General features: G+C 41.2%; 1 protein-coding gene across 4 annotated transcripts in view; it reads left to right on the top strand.

Moving 5' to 3' along the window:
* Positions 1-17,279, top strand: part of kif26aa (kinesin family member 26Aa) — a 183,739-nt gene that overhangs the window by 84,144 nt on the left and 82,316 nt on the right. For all 4 annotated transcript variants that reach the window (XM_046291099.1, XM_046291098.1, XM_046291097.1 and 1 more), the window contains exon 4: positions 1,143-1,303. In XM_046291099.1, coding sequence (XP_046147055.1) covers positions 1,143-1,303 — 161 coding nt within the window. The remainder of the gene's footprint in view (positions 1-1,142; positions 1,304-17,279) is intronic.

Here is a 17,279-nt window from a genome sequence, read left to right as displayed (position 1 = left end):
TGGAGGGGCGAACGGCGTGCGTCTCTGTAATCCTGTTAGCTGCCGCGCCAACGCCGCAGTCAAAGAACTGAATAATGGACTCCCCGCCAAATGTCGGCACTCCGCAGACATCGCCACGGTAATCCACTGTGATGAGTACAGAGTGGATGCCTGCCCCAGTTTCTTCATTTCCTTATAGACTAAAGGGATGAGAGAGAGAGAGAGAGAGAGAAATTAACAGAGAAAAATGAAACAGAAAGAGAAAAATGAAACAGAAAGAGAAAGAGAAAAATGTCACATCCCCAACAACAGGCGTCACCAGAAAGCAGACAGCACATTAAAAGATGCATCTGGCTCATTTGAAAGAACAAGGCCAAATGGAGATTGTGGGAAGGGCTGCGTTGACTTGTGAAGTAGCCTATGAGATGATTGGCACAAGTGGTTTATCTCTGTTAAATCAAATGGCAGACAAACGACTGTTGTGTTTTGTCCAACACTCAAAAGTTCACTCTCATTCTCATATTACACGTCAATCTGGTTGAATTACATATCCTATGTCATCTCATATTTTAGTCACAGATGATTAGAACAAATGATAATGGATGATACTCTATCAGTTTTTCAACGCTAACCATATTGTAGCACAGTGTGAGTCAGTAATCAGGCCAAAGCTAATGACCAAAGCTAATGACCAAAGCTAATAAGCTAATGACTAACTAGCAGTGAGAGTAAAGCACCAAGATTACCAACCTGCAGCTGCAGCATATGGAGTGACAACGAACTGTAGCATTGTTACACAGGTCATTTCCTGCTGTGGAGTGGCCTGCGTGATGTGTTTTCCCTAAGCTTTTTGGTACTCCTGCTCACAAATGCAGGAGCCACATCAACCAAAGCAGTCACTCAACTGAGTTCCCCAACAGGCTTCTCTGACTGTGAGAGCATATTATGCAATTTGTTTAGTTTTTTGAAAATATGCAATTATCTTGCAATGTTTGGTTTTTACTTCACTAAATGTTTTGGTTTGTTGAAAGCAAGTCATGGTCATACACATTGAAGTTGGATGCAGAATTTGTATACTTTTTTTGTCACATTGGTTGATGCTCATGTCTCTCTCTCCATCTCTCTATTCCCACCCACCCCCTCCCTCTTCTCTCCCTGTCCAGACGCAGGGCTTGGCTCCTGACCCATACAGGAACTACATGCCCATTGCCCCTGGGAGCCCCATCTACGACTATGCCAACATCACTCCTACCGTACCCCAGCCCCAGCCCACCCCCACCCAAACCAGCCACACACCCTCCGCTGCAGCCTCGTTCTTCATCAGGTAAGTCAAAGCCATACTTTACCCTAAAGAGCCTTGTGGGTGATATATGCATATGTAGATTTCAGAGACTTGTGAACTTGTGGCTTGATCGGTGACGCAATCCACTTTGAAACTGCTGCCTCTTTCCACATATCAGGGCAGTAAATTCAGGAAGTGAACTGAAATTTAAATTCAATAATAAAAAAATGGCATATATTTTCAATGACTCATTCAATTGAAGAGTTTTTACATTTTAAATGTAAACCACTTCCTAAATTGACTGCCCTCAAATTGAATTGACCCCAAACCTGCTACACATCATACAAATAATGGTTATATCCACCTTTGTCCTGGATTGGACCATTCCAATAGGGCATATGTGACCAACAGCCTCAATTCGGTCTTATGTAGCAAAATTTGAAATTCTGATTTTTACATTGGATTAAAGTAGAGACTCAGAGATAGAAAATGGGATATCAAACACTGCTGTTGAGAAACAATGGGAAAGTAATTCTGCCTCGAAAGCTGATAAACTTGTATCCCCACTTTTGAGAAAATGGCACTTGAATGTTTTGGTATTCCTGCTGGAGACCTCTTCTTTGTCTACATCCATTCAGCATTGTTCACACCCTGTTATGCCTTAGCCCCACCCATCTCTTTAAGGATTCACATGAGAGGCCATGTGCTAAACAGAGTGAGTAGTTTAGTAAACAACCAAATATTTCAGGACTAAAAGTGGTAAAAGTAGTAGCCTACAATAAGGACAAACTCCAGATTAAAATCCATGTTATCTAGTGGCCTATATCCTAATCTGTCTTTGGTGCAGGTCATGTTATTCTTCACATTAATGTCTCTGGTAGACACACGCTATATCAAATCAATTCTACATTTATTTGTCACACAGGATACAGAAGGTGTACAATGAACAGTACAATGAAATGATTACTTGCATAGTAGCAATATCAAAAACAGAAAGTGTACAGATATAACTATTTTATCATTATTAGATGACACAGACACACTTGTCTAAATTGAATGGTCATGTGAAGGAAATGCTATAATCAACCCCCCAGCCACATCTAGCCAAGTGGATGGGTCACTATTGTCTAGACATGTACACATGTTCATTAAATACAATAGATGGTCGTAACAACCCCCAGACATAACTGGCTACCATGATGGGTCATGTGATCATCTCTCTTGTTTAGACATGTAGAGTCTTGTTTAGACATGTAGCTAGATAGCTGGCTAGCTAAACAATGAACCGGTATAATCCCAACTCACACTACTACCAATACAAAATTGTCATAGCTGTAGTATGAATCTGCAGGTAGCCGGAACTATTTAACTCTGTTTTGTTTGTCCAGTGTTGTGTCAAGTAACATTGGTTCACATTGACCGTGGCGTATGCAGAAAGTAGCCCATCACTTTATTCCAACTGATCTGTCGATAGAGTCTGCTAAATTCAGGGCCTCAATGTTGTTGAGAAATGTAGCACAACTTTTGGCCAGGACACAGTTGCAAATAAGAACTTGTTCTCAACTAGCCTACCTGGTTAAATAAAGGTGAAATAAAAATAAATAGTTATTGATGGCTAATGTTATATCTTTAAAAACTGTGCAGTAGAAATGACTATCAACACATAATGAGCAGCTCACGTTATAGACAGAAGCATGCTATGTCCAGACCAACCCTTTATCTCAGCAAATCATGGCTAGCAGGAAAGTCCCTGTCTCTTCCGTGGCTAAACCAACTAGGCTTGTAATTTAACAGTTTTACTGGTATTTACGGATAGAATACAAGTTTGTTATAAAGCACAGGAAAGTTCACATGTTCCAGAAGGCATTTCTGCCCAAGAAAATCATTTTGATAAAAAAATACTTGTTTACTTTCAAATGCCTCTCCTATAAAGTAGTGATGTGTGACAAACGCCTAGTTCCACAAACTAGTTACATGACCAGAGACTCAACACATTCCCTTGCCCCATCTGGTTGTTTTAAGGCTATATACTATATACTAAATATACTAAATCTATATACTAAATCTTTAAATGCCAATCGCGCTATAACGCAGATCTTCCTCGGTGCAGATTAATTCTAAGCATTAGTCTTCTTCTCCACTTCCAAGGGGAAGGCAGGATACAGTCTGCCCCATTACTTATTCAGCCCTCCAGTAGTGTTCGTGTCAAAATCTCTGAGCCTTTTCCCAGGCTACCAAAATACTCTGTCGCTGCTGGCAATCCATATATATTGCCAGTATTGCTTGTAGCCCTAGCCGAAGATGTCAGTGATGGATGCCTGGGTTAGTCACTTGGAGTGGGGAGATAAGTCATTTATATATAATTTTCACACATTAGCTACTATTCGACAGCCTATGGAAATGATGATGCAGATGTTCCTTAGCTCTGGAACACGACATTGGAAACTAAAAGCATAACAACCTAAAATGAAAGCCTCAGAGTGAACTTTTCTGTCCAGAATGAAGTTTGAGCAGTCTACATGCTGACTAGGTTAACTTCCTACATTGTAGTATTTGGAGGTTGTTTAGAGTGCATCCAGAAAGAAGGGTAAGAAGACAGAGAGAAGACAGAGACAAAGTAAATACCTGAGCGAACCAAGGAAACTTATTGAGAAAGATTTCACACTTTGACACTGAGGATATTTTCTCCCAGCACTGTGAAATAACCATCTTTATCTAGTGTAAGAGAACATACCTCAAATGTCAAGCGTAACGTTCACTCATATGCGTAACGTTCACTCATATGCTACAGTCTTTATTAGTTGGACTACTATTGTCATCCTGTTGAGATTGACACACTTGTCATGAATCTTTGTCTCGGGGATTAATATAGAGTTGCTAGTTTGTGTCTGACAATTATGCGAAGCTAATGGCAACCTATTCCCTATATAGTGCACTACTTTTGACAAGGGCCCACAGGGCTCTGGTCCACTATGTAGGGAATAGTGTGCCATTTGGGACTTTGACAATGGCTCCACACTCTTTTTCCAGTTCTAAAAATTGCAACTGTGTCTGTCTGTATTTTGACTCCGATTTTCATTGGAAACTGAAATTGATGTTGGATTTGAGTGAGACAGACAACAATAGCAGGACAAAATCTAACTACGTAAATCATAAATATGTATTCCCCTAGTTTCTTGTAGGCCTGGATGTATTAGGCTGTACAGTCAGCTGTCGTCGTGATCTTATCGTGCTATATTTCCCATCAGCCAAAGCTCTAGTTCAAAGTAGCCTACCACTTCAAAGAAAGAGTGTAGAACCTGCCCACGCAAAGACCACTTCGACACCATTTCAGCAGGTGGCCAGATGATCAGATAGGATCTATTTCAGCAAGTAGGCGAGGCATTCTCTACTGAGAGGTCAAAAACAAGCATGGAGGAGAAGAGGAGAAGGCTGAACTGACACCCTTCACAATACCACTACTATGGATTTTGTGCATGTGTGTGTGTGAGTGTCTGCGTGTGTGTGTGTGTACGTGCGTGTGCTGGTTGTGAGTGCGTGCATATGGGCTCTATATTCTTTCAACTAAATCCAACGAAAGGAGGTACAAGAGAACCTATATGGTTCATATAGGTTAGGTTATAGAACCTATATGATGCAGGTTAGTTTATAGAACCTATATGATGCAGGTTAGGTTATAGAACCTATATGGTGCAGGTTAGTTTATAGAACCTATATGATGCAGGTTAGGTTATAGAACCTATATGGTGCAGGTTAGGTTATAGAACCTATATGGTGCAGGTTAGGTTATAGAACCTATATGATGCAGGTTAGTTTATAGAACCTATATGGTTCATATAGGTTAGGTTATAGAACCTATATGGTGTAGGTTAGGTTATAGAACCTATATGGTGCAGGTTAGGTTATAGAACCTATATGGTGCAGGTTAGGTTATAGAACCTATATGGTGCAGGTTAGTTTATAGAACCTATATGATGCAGGTTAGGTTATAGAACCTATATGGTGCAGGTTAGTTTATAGAACCTATATGATGCAGGTTAGGTTATAGAACCTATATGGTGTAGGTTAGTTTATAGAACCTATATGGTGTAGGTTAGGTTATAGAACCTATATGGTGCAGGTTAGGTTATAGAACCTATATGATGCAGGTTAGGTTATAGAACCTATATGATGCAGGTTAGGTTATAGAACCTATATGGTGTAGGTTAGGTTATAGAACCTATATGATGCAGGTTAGGTTATAGAACCTATATGATGCAGGTTAGGTTATAGAACCTATATGGTATGGTGCAAGTTAGGTTATAGAACCTATATGGTGTAGGTGTAGGTTATAGAACCTATATGATGCAGGTTAGTTTATAGAACCTATATGATGCAGGTTAGGTTATAGAACCTATATGATGCAGGTTAGGTTATACAACCTATATGATGCAGGTTAGGTTATAGAACCTATATGATAGCAGCTATATGGTGTAGGTTAGGTTATAGAACCTATATGATGCAGGTTAGGTTATAGAACCTATATGGTGCAGGTTAGTTTATAGAACCTATATGATGCAGGTTAGGTTATAGAACCTATATGGTGCAGGTTAGGTTATAGAACCTATATGATATAGGTTATAGCCTATATGGTGTAGGTTAGGTTATAGAACCTATATGGTGTAGGTTAGTTTATAGAACCTATATGGTGTAGGTTAGGTTATAGAACCTATATGGTGTAGGTTAGGTTATAGAACCTATATGGTGCAGGTTAGGTTATAGAACCTATATGATGCAGGTTAGGTTATAGAACCTATATGATGCAGGTTAGGTTATAGAACCTATATGATGCAGGTTAGGTTATAGAACCTATATGATGCAGGTTAGTTTATAGAACCTATATGATGCAGGTTAGGTTATAGAACCTATATGGTGCAGGTTAGTTTATAGAACCTATATGATGCAGGTTAGGTTATAGAACCTATATGGTGCAGGTTAGTTTATAGAACCTATATGATGCAGGTTAGGTTATAGCAGCTATATGGTGAAGGTTTAGGTTATAGAGCCTATATGATGTAGGTTAGGTTATAGAACCTATATGGTGCAGGTTAGGTTATAGAACCTATATGGTGCAGGTTAGGTTATAGAACCTATATGATGCAGGTTAGGTTATAGCAGCTATATGGTGAAGGTTTAGGTTATAGAACCTATATGGTGCAGGTTAGGTTATAGAACCTATATGATGTAGGTTAGGTTATAGAACCTATATGGTGCAGGTTAGGTTATAGAACCTATATGATGCAGGTTAGGTTATAGAACCTATATGATGCAGGTTAGGTTATAGAACCTATATGATGCAGGTTAGGTTATAGAACCTATATGGTGTAGGTCTTGGTTATACAACCTATATGATGCAGGTTAGGTTATAGAACCTATATGGTGTAGGTCTTGGTTATAGAGCCTATATGATGTAGGTTAGGTTATAGAACCTATATGGTGCAGGTTAGGTTATAGAACCTATATGATGCAGGTTAGGTTATAGAACCTATATGATGCAGGTTAGGTTATATAACCTATATGATGCAGGTTAGGTTATACAACCTATATGATGCAGGTTAGTTTATAGAACCTATATGATGCAGGTTAGTTTATAGAACCTATATGATGCAGGTTAGTTTATAGAACCTATATGATGCAGGTTAGGTTAAACAACCTATATGATGCAGGTTAGGTTATACAACCTATATGGTGCAGGTTAGTTTATAGAACCTATATGATGCAGGTTAGGTTATAGAACCTATATGATGCAGGTTAGGTTATAGCAGCTATATGGTGAAGGTTTAGGTTATAGAGCCTATATGATGTAGGTTAGGTTATAGAACCTATATGGTGCAGGTTAGTTTATAGAACCTATATGATGCAGGTTAGGTTATAGAACCTATATGATGCAGGTTAGGTTATAGCAGCTATATGGTGAAGGTTTAGGTTATAGAGCCTATATGATGTAGGTTAGGTTATAGAACCTATATGGTGCAGGTTAGGTTATAGAACCTATATGGTGCAGGTTAGGTTATAGAACCTATATGATGCAGGTTAGGTTATAGCAGCTATATGGTGAAGGTTTAGGTTATAGAACCTATATGGTGCAGGTTAGGTTATAGAACCTATATGGTGCAGGTTAGGTTATAGAACCTATATGGTGCAGGTTAGGTTATAGCAGCTATATGGTGTAGGTTTAGTTAATAGAACCTATATGATGCAGGTTAGGTTAGAGAACCTGTCAGGATTTGGCCAGAGTTGTTCCGGGTTTTGGTCACTAGATGCCCCCATTGTGATTTTTGACCTTTTGTTTTCCCTTGATCCCCATTATTATTTGCACCTGTGCCTCGTTTCCCCTGATTGTATTTAAACCCTTTGTTTTCCTCAGTTCTTTGCTCTGTGTTTGTATGTTAGCACCCAGCCCTAGTATTCTGTGAACTCTTGTTGATCCCGGTGGACTCTCTTGTGGAATTCTGTTTTTTTTGTTCTTGTTTATTTATTTTTGAGTATCTTTTGAGGCTTTTTATGCTATACCTACCACCTTGTGGATTTACCTTTTTGTCTTGGAGGATTACCTTTGTTCTTGTGGAATTCCTTTTGAGGTTGTGGAGTTACATGTTTTCCTGAAGGACTTCACTTTTTACTTCATTAAATACACTGTCTCAAGTACTGCTGTGTCTGCCTCATCTTCTGGGTTCTGCCGACTATTCGTGGCTCAGTTGGTTAAGTGACTGTTTCTCACTCCGGAGACCCCGGTTCGTAACCGGGTCCTGACAGAACCTATATGATGCAGGTTAGGTTCTAGAACCTATATGGTGCAGGTTTTGGTTATAGAACCTATATGGTGTAGGTTTTGGTTATAGAACCTATATGGTGCAGGTTAGGTTATAGAACCTATATGATGCAGGTTAGGTTATAGAACCTATATGGTGCAGGTTAGTTTATAGAACCTATATGATGCAGGTTAGGTTATAGCAGCTATATGGTGTAGGTTAGGTTATAGAACCTATATGGTGTAGGTTAGGTTATAGAACCTATATGGTGTAGGTTAGGTTATAGAACCTATATGGTGTAGGTCTTGGTTATAGAACCTATATGGTGCAGGTTAGGTTATGGAACCTATATGATGCAGGTTAGGTTATAGAACCTATATGATGCAGGTTAGGTTATAGAACCTATATGATGCAGGTTAGGTTATAGAACCTATATGATGCAGGTTAGTTTATAGAACCTATATGATGCAGGTTAGGTTATAGAACCTATATGGTGCAGGTTAGTTTATAGAACCTATATGATGCAGGTTAGGTTATAGAACCTATATGGTGCAGGTTAGTTTATAGAACCTATATGATGCAGGTTAGGTTATAGCAGCTATATGGTGAAGGTTTAGGTTATAGAGCCTATATGATGTAGGTTAGGTTATAGAACCTATATGGTGCAGGTTAGGTTATAGAACCTATATGGTGCAGGTTAGGTTATAGAACCTATATGATGCAGGTTAGGTTATAGCAGCTATATGGTGAAGGTTTAGGTTATAGAACCTATATGGTGCAGGTTAGGTTATAGAACCTATATGATGTAGGTTAGGTTATAGAACCTATATGGTGCAGGTTAGGTTATAGAACCTATATGGTGTAGGTCTTGGTTATAGAGCCTATATGATGTAGGTTAGGTTATAGAACCTATATGGTGCAGGTTAGGTTATAGAACCTATATGATGCAGGTTAGGTTATAGAACTTATATGATGCAGGTTAGGTTATAGAACCTATATGATGCAGGTTAGGTTATAGAACCTATATGGTGTAGGTCTTGGTTATACAACCTATATGATGCAGGTTAGGTTATAGAACCTATATGGTGTAGGTCTTGGTTATAGAGCCTATATGATGTAGGTTAGGTTATAGAACCTATAGAACCTATATGGTGCAGGTTAGGTTATAGAACCTATATGATGCAGGTTAGGTTATAGAACCTATATGATGCAGGTTAGGTTATATAACCTATATGATGCAGGTTAGGTTATACAACCTATATGATGCAGGTTAGTTTATAGAACCTATATGATGCAGGTTAGGTTAAACAACCTATATGATGCAGGTTAGGTTATACAACCTATATGGTGCAGGTTAGTTTATAGAACCTATATGATGCAGGTTAGGTTATAGAACCTATATGATGCAGGTTAGGTTATAGCAGCTATATGGTGAAGGTTTAGGTTATAGAGCCTATATGATGTAGGTTAGGTTATAGAACCTATATGGTGCAGGTTAGTTTATAGAATCTATATGATGCAGGTTAGGTTATAGAACCTATATGATGCAGGTTAGGTTATAGCAGCTATATGGTGAAGGTTTAGGTTATAGAGCCTATATGATGTAGGTTAGGTTATAGAACCTATATGGTGCAGCCTCCTTTAGCTGCCTGCCAGTTCACACGCTGCTCGGTCTGTGAATCGTGGTGGGTTAGGTTATAGAACCTATATGGTGCAGGTTAGGTTATAGAACCTATATGATGCAGGTTAGGTTATAGCAGCTATATGGTGAAGGTTTAGGTTATAGAACCTATATGGTGCAGGTTAGGTTATAGAACCTATATGGTGCAGGTTAGGTTATAGAACCTATATGGTGCAGGTTAGGTTATAGCAGCTATATGGTGTAGGTTTAGTTAATAGAACCTATATGATGCAGGTTAGGTTATGAGAACCTGTCAGGATTTGGAAAACCAGAGTTGTAATACAGGGTTTTGGTAACACTAAGATGCCCCCATTGTGATTTTTGACCTTTGTTTTCCCTTGATCCCCATTATTATTTGCACCTGTGCCTCAGTTAGACACCCTGATTGTATTTAAACCCTTTGTTTTCCTCAGTTCTTTGCTCTGTGTTTGTATGTTAGCACCCAGCCCTAGTATTCTGTGAACTCTTGTTGATCCCGGTGGACTCTCTTGTGGAATTCTGTTTTTTTTGTTCTTGTTTATTTATTTTTGAGTATCTTTTGAAGCTTTTTATGCTATACCTACCACCTTGTGGATTTACCTTTTTGTCTTGGAGGATTACCTTTGTTCTTGTGGAATTCCTTTTGAGGTTGTGGAGTTACATGTTTTCCTGAAGGACTTCACTTTTTACTTCATTAAATACACTGTCTCAAGTACTGCTGTGTCTGCCTCATCTTCTGGGTTCTGCCGACTATTCGTGGCTCAGTTGGTTAAGTGACTGTTTCTCACTCCGGAGACCCGGGTTCGTAACCGGGTCCTGACAGAACCTATATGATGCAGGTTAGGTTCTAGAACCTATATGGTGCAGGTTTTGGTTATAGAACCTATATGGTGTAGGTTTTGGTTATAGAACCTATATGGTGCAGGTTATTTTATAGAACCTATATGGTGTAGGTTTTGGTTATAGAACCTATATGGTGCAGGTTATTTTATAGAACCTATATGGTTAGGTTATAGAACCTATATGTTAGATTTTGGTTATAGAACCTATATGGTGTAGGTCTTGGTTATAGAACCTATATGTTAGGTTATAGAACCTATATGGTGTAGGTCTTGGTTATAGAACCTGTATGGTGCAGGTTTTGGTTATAGAACCTATATGGTGCAGGTTATTTTATAGAACCTATATGGTGTAGGTTTTGGTTATAGAACCTATATGTTAGGTTATAGAACCTATATGGTGTAGGTTATTTTTATAGAACCTGTATGGTGTAGGTCTTGGTTATAGAACCTATATGTTAGGTTATAGAACCTATATGGTGTAGGTTTTGGTTATAGAACCTATATGTTAGGTTATAGAACCTATATGGTGTAGGTCTTGTTTATAGAACCTGTATGGTGTAGGTCTTGGTTATAGAACCTATATGTTAGGTTATAGAACCTATATGGTGTAGGTTTTGGTTATAGAACCTATATGTTAGGTTATAGAACCTATATGGTGTAGGTTATTTTATAGAACCTATATGGTGTAGGTTTTGGTTATAGAACCTATATGTTAGGTTATAGAACCTATATGGTGCAGGTTATTTTATAGAACCTATATGGTGTAGGTTTTGGTTATAGAACCTATATGGTGCAGGTTATTTTATAGAACCTATATGGTGTAGGTCTTGGTTATAGAACCTATATGGTGTAGGTTTTGGTTATAGAACCTATATGTTAGGTTATAGAACCTATATGGTGTAGGTCTTGGTTATAGAACCTATATGTTAGGTTATAGAACCTATATGGTGCAGGTTATTTTATAGAACATGTATGGTGTAGGTCTTGGTTATAGAACCTATATGTTAGGTTATAGAACCTATATGGTGCAGGTTTTGGTTATAGAACCTATATGTTAGGTTATAGAACCTATATGGTGTAGGTCTTGGTTATAGAACCTATATGTTAGGTTATAGAACCTATGGGGATATGTGTAACATCCCATATAACCAGGTGGAAACTGAAATGGACAGTTGGTATGATAGGAGTATGCGGTATGAGAAACATTTTGCACAATGTCATGATGTGAATAGGATAAATACTACAGAGGTGGATGGAGGAAAGTGCTTTTCATAGATGAGAGCACTCAAAATGATTTCTACTTTTAAGTGCTTTGAAAGCCAGAGTAAAACCACAGAGTAAAACTACAGAGTAAAGCTACAGTGGAAAATTGGTAGGATAATAGATTTTAGGAGGAGGAAGGTCTGTGCGGGAAAAAAGCAGGACATAGGAGTGACATTAACAACACAGATATACAATGCCGCAAAGCACACAGAAGCCGCTTCACAGAGAATTTCTAGAAAGTGCTTTCCATCACCAGTCCTGTCTCTCAAAGCCCCTCCACCCTTAAAACGTTACAGCACATACCAAAGGAAAAGCCCTTCAGAAATCACCAGGCGAGAGACAGAGAGCCTTAAGTATTAAACCTACGATCACATCAAAGTCATCCCGGGCAGCCTTTTCTAAAGACACAGAGAACGAGAGAGAGAGAGAGAGAGAGAGAGAGAGAGAGAGAGAGAGAGAGAGAGAGAGAGAGAGAGAGAGAGAGAGAGAGAGAGAGAGAGAGAGAGAGAGAGAGAGAGAGAGAGAGAGAGAGATAGAGAACGAGAGATAGAAAACGAGAGAGAGAGAGAGAGAGAGAGAGAGAGAGAGAGAGAGAGAGAGAGAGAGAGAGAGAGAGAGAGAGAGAGAGAGAACGAGAAGAGAGAGAACCACTCTCCTTTTATCTGTAAATCTTTGAAGGTTAGATTACCATTACAGTCATAAAACCTCTCTCTCCCAGCAGATTGGATTTTTGCACTGCCGAGCAGATTTTGAGAGCCATGCCAGGGCAAATGCCTGGGAGTGAACCGTCCTGCGAGGGACGGATCATCCGAAACAGATAGATCATATACCTATCTGACACACACTGACTTATTGGAGATACAGTAGCTGACACATTATACATAGGCAAGAACTTGGACGCATCCAACTGGTTTATGCACTGTGTGTGCTATAGCGCACATCTTGTTGGATTTCGGTGCATTTCGAAGAATGAGAATTCAGCTTAAGGGAGTTCTATATGGACATACACTCACCGGACAGTTTATTAGGTACACCCTTCTAGTACTCGGTCAGACCACCCCCCTTGCCCACAGAACATCCAGAATTCTTAGGGACATTCTACAAGGTGTCGTAAACGTTCCACAGGGACGTGGGTCCATGCTGATGCAATGGCATCACGCAGTTGCTACAGATTGGATGGTGGTACATTCATGCTGCGAACAGCCTGTTCCATCTTATCCCAAAGATACAGTATTGGGTTGAGGTCTGGGGACTGACCGGGCCACTCAATGTAAATCGAACTCACTGTCATGTTCCAGGCATTGTTTTGTCAATTGTCAATTGTCCAGTGTTGGTTATCACGTGCCCACTGGAGCCACTACGTCTTGTTTTTAGCTGATAGGAATGGAACCTGGTGTGGTTGGCTGATGCAATAGCCCATCTGTGGCAAAGATCGAAGAATTGAGCGTTCCGAGATGCCTTTCTGCACACCACTGTTGTACTGTGCTGTTATTTGTCTGTTTGTGTTGCGCCTTTTAGCATCCACAATTCTCCTTAGCCCTCTCTCATTAACAAGCTGTTTTCGCTCGCAGGACTGCCACTGACTGAATCTTTTTCTTGCCCAGGAGGGCGGCCATTTCTGAGATAGTGGATCCGGCTCACCTGGCACCGACAATCATACCAAGTCTCTTAGGTCACTCGTTTTGCCCATTCTAACGTTCAATCGAACAGTAACTGAATGCCTCAATGCCTGTCTGCCTGCTTTATATATCAAGCCACGGCCACTTGACTCATTTTCGTGAACTGGGTGGTGTACATAATAAACTGTCTGGTGAGTGTATATCTGACTATATCGTAGGTGAATTTCTTCTCAGTGCAGCAAATCATGAGAAACAGCATTTGTCATTGACACATAGACCTAAAGACAAGGGCTGCTCTGCTGTAGGACCATATGGGCAGCCTCCACATGGGCAGAGTCTACATGGGCAGCCTCCACATGGGCAGCCTCTACATGGACAGCCTCCACATGGACAGCCTCTACATGGACAGCCTCCACATGGACAGCCTCTACATGGGCAGCCTCCACATGGGCAGCCTCTACATGGGCAGCCTCTACATGGACAGCCTCCACATGGGCAGCCTTTACATGGACAGCCTCCACATGGACAGCCTCTACATGGGCAGCCTCTACATGGACAGCCTCTACATGGACAGCCTCCACATGGGCAGCCTTTACATGGACAGCCTCCACATGGACAGCCTCCACATGGGCAGCCTCCACATGGGCAGCCTCTACATGGGCAGCCTCTACATGGGCAGGCTCTACATGGGCAGCCTCTACATGGACAGCCTCTACATGGGCACCCTCCACATGGACAGCCTCTACATGGACAGCCTCTACATGGACAGGCTCCCCATGGACAGCCTCCACATGTCCTGTTTTGACAATGCCAGCGTGAATACTCCTTCCGAGCACGACTTGTTTTACCACACTGCCAGCTCCAACCCGGCAAGTGGGAGGACGACTGTCACAACACTGCTTGGGTCCTGGGGTTTCGATTCCACCACGCGACCGGACAGTCTCAGAGGGAAGTCAACAGGTTCAGGGGTGAATCAGTCTGAAATATTTTAAGGAGCGGTGGCTTAGCGTCTACATGCAATATGAAAATGACCAGGGATGCAACTGAAAGTAGAATGGGTTGTTTGTTGACCATAATGTGGTTGACGCTTCTTATGTACAGTGTAAGCAACCTGACAAAAAATGTATACAATATACTACAGTTTAATTCAGCCCTTCCTGAAAAATGTCAATGGATTTAAAATAGCAATAAACTAGCAATATACCAGTCACCTACTATAGACGAAAGTGAAGAGCCCCAATTTTCACAATCCATCCCACAGCCCCACTTCACTCCCTTCTTCATCCTCCATCCTTCCATCCCCCTTAATTTTTTTCTAAAATACAACCCTGCTACCATGGCAACTTGCTTTGGAGGTCCATTCCAAAGTGTTGAGATCGGGTGCTCTCCTAGACCCCAGGGATGACCTTGAGAGAGGTAGTTGCTATTCCATATTCACACTGCATTGAGCCTTGTGCATTCAACAATACAGTACTTACAAATCCAGCATAATTGCCCCAAAGGTGGGCAGCTGAACCAAATGAAACGCGGCTCAATCTTCGTCTGTCTCATATCATTTGCATAATGGGCTAATGCTTTGTTTCATAGGATTATGGTATTAATGTTTGTGTGCCACGACGCCACGATATCCCCCTATGTATTTCTACACACTGTACATTCAAAATGAGCTTTCAAGCTGTTCGCTGGAAGTAAGTGACTCTTGGTGTCTTGGACACCTGCACTGATTCGCTGACAATAGGGTAGGCTTGGCTCGTGATTGGTTAACAGGTTGGAATGAGCTACACTGTAGTTAGGTTAGTCATGGTGGATAGACATTCTGTCAGCTATAATTTGCTCTTCGCAATCTCTTTGTCTTGAAGGACCAGAAACCCTTTCTATACTACACAATAAAAACCTGACTATTTGCTGGATGTAGACTTGGTACTACCATTGAGATACTTGTGGACCTTGGACACAAGAGGTTGAGAATTATAATTGTTGAGGAACACTAGCATTAATTATAAAGGAATATTCAATTTTGATAGAAAATTAATGCCTTCATTGGCTCCCCAAAAATATGACCCCCCCCCTCCTAAAAAAGCAGTACATGATCCACCTAAAATCTCTTTGTGAAAAACATCTATATGTAGGGTTTCAGTCCCTTTTCACAGATCTAATCTCTATGGAGGATGAGGCTGTTTCTGATAATATGCCAGTGGGATGCACAGGGCCGTGGCCTGTTAGTCATTTTCAGCGATGCGGGCTGACCACATCTGTTCTTTGACTGATTCCATCCTGGGCAGCCCCGCTGGTCAAAACGGTTAATGTATGCAGAGACACAGGGAAGTCAGAGCCAGCTCAGCGTCTCTTACCACCACTACTGTGTTCCAAACAGACACCGAGACTAATACAAACATGAAGTACACACACACACACACAAATAAACAGCTCATACTCTTGCACACAATGCACCTTCTAATTTCCTAATTTAATTTGGGTGCCTATCTTTGCCGTTCATTTGGTTTGGGGCATATAGCTGGTTGGCGTGAGACAGGGACCGATCTTGACATTTGACTTATTTTGAGGTCTAAAAAAACGTCTGACACTCTTTAAAGCAGTGCCCCCAGGACCCCTTCCCTCGACACACCTTTTATAGTCAATACAACTGCTTTAGTTGGTATCCTACAAGGGCATGTGGATGGGAACCTCTCTCTCTCTCTCTCTCTCTCTCTCTCTCTCTCTCTCTCTCTCTCTCTCTCTCTCTCTCTCTCTCTCTCTCGCTCTCTCTCTCTCATCTCTCTCTCTCTCGCTCTCTCTGTCTCTCTTTCCATCTCTCTCGTTCTCTCTCTCTCTCTCTCTCTCTCTCTCTCTCTCTCTCTCTCTCTCTCTCTCTCTCTCTCTCTCTCTCTCTCTCTCTCTCTCTCTGTCTCTCTTTCCTCTCTCTCGTTCTCTCTCTCTCTCTCTCTCTCTCTCTCTCTCTCTCTCTCTCTCTCTCTCTCTCTCTCTCTCTCTCTCTCTCTCTCTCGCTCTCTCTCTCTCTGCTCTCTCTGTCTCTTTCCATCTCTCTCTCTCTCTCTCTCTCTCTCTCTCTCTCTCTCTCTCTCTCTCTCTCTCTCTCTCTCTCTCTCTCTCTCTCTCTCGTTTTCTCTCTCGTTTTCTATCTCTCGTTCTCTCTCTCTCTCTCTCTCTCTCTCTCTCTCTCTCTCTCTCTCTCTCTCTCTCTCTCTCTCTCTCTCTCTCTCTCTCTCTCTCTCTCTCTCTCTCTCTCTCTCTCTCTCTCTCTCGCTCTCTCTGTCTCTCTTTTCCTCTCTCTCTCTCTCTCTCTCGCTCTCTCTCTCTCTCTCTCTCTCTCTCTCTCTCTCTCTCTCTCTCTCTCTCTCTCTCTCTCTCTCTCTCTCTCTCTCTCTCTCTCTCTGTCTCTCTTTCCATCTCTCTCGTTCTCTCTCTCTCACTCTCCAGCCTGCGCACTAACTGATTAATCCGTCACACCTTTCTTTACCCTGCAGCCCTCTCTCTCAATGCTGGGGCTGTATAGCCCTGCTGTAATACTGCTGTAAGTAAATAATCACACACCACTCAGTCGCCCCATCCCTGCTGAAGGAAAGACTAATTACAGATGTAAAGATTTCTCCTTCTATCCTCTTCCTCCTCACTCTCTAACCTCTACGTAACTGATCGACTCTCAGGTATTTCCTCTCTCACACTCCCTCTCGCTGTGTTTTTCCCTCTCTCTAACCTCGGCTCTCTCTCTCACTCGTATTCCTCTCTTTCTCTCGCTCTGTCTCAATCCCCCGTCATCTTCCTCTGTCGACCTCTTCTTTTTCCTTGTCAGGAAACTCTTTTCAGGATGTAGAACATAGTGTT

The sequence above is a fragment of the Oncorhynchus gorbuscha genome, linkage group LG12, assembly GCF_021184085.1.
Source record: "Oncorhynchus gorbuscha isolate QuinsamMale2020 ecotype Even-year linkage group LG12, OgorEven_v1.0, whole genome shotgun sequence".
In the NCBI taxonomy this organism is placed as follows: domain Eukaryota; kingdom Metazoa; phylum Chordata; class Actinopteri; order Salmoniformes; family Salmonidae; genus Oncorhynchus; species Oncorhynchus gorbuscha.
This window is presented reverse-complemented; position numbering and strand designations above follow the sequence as displayed.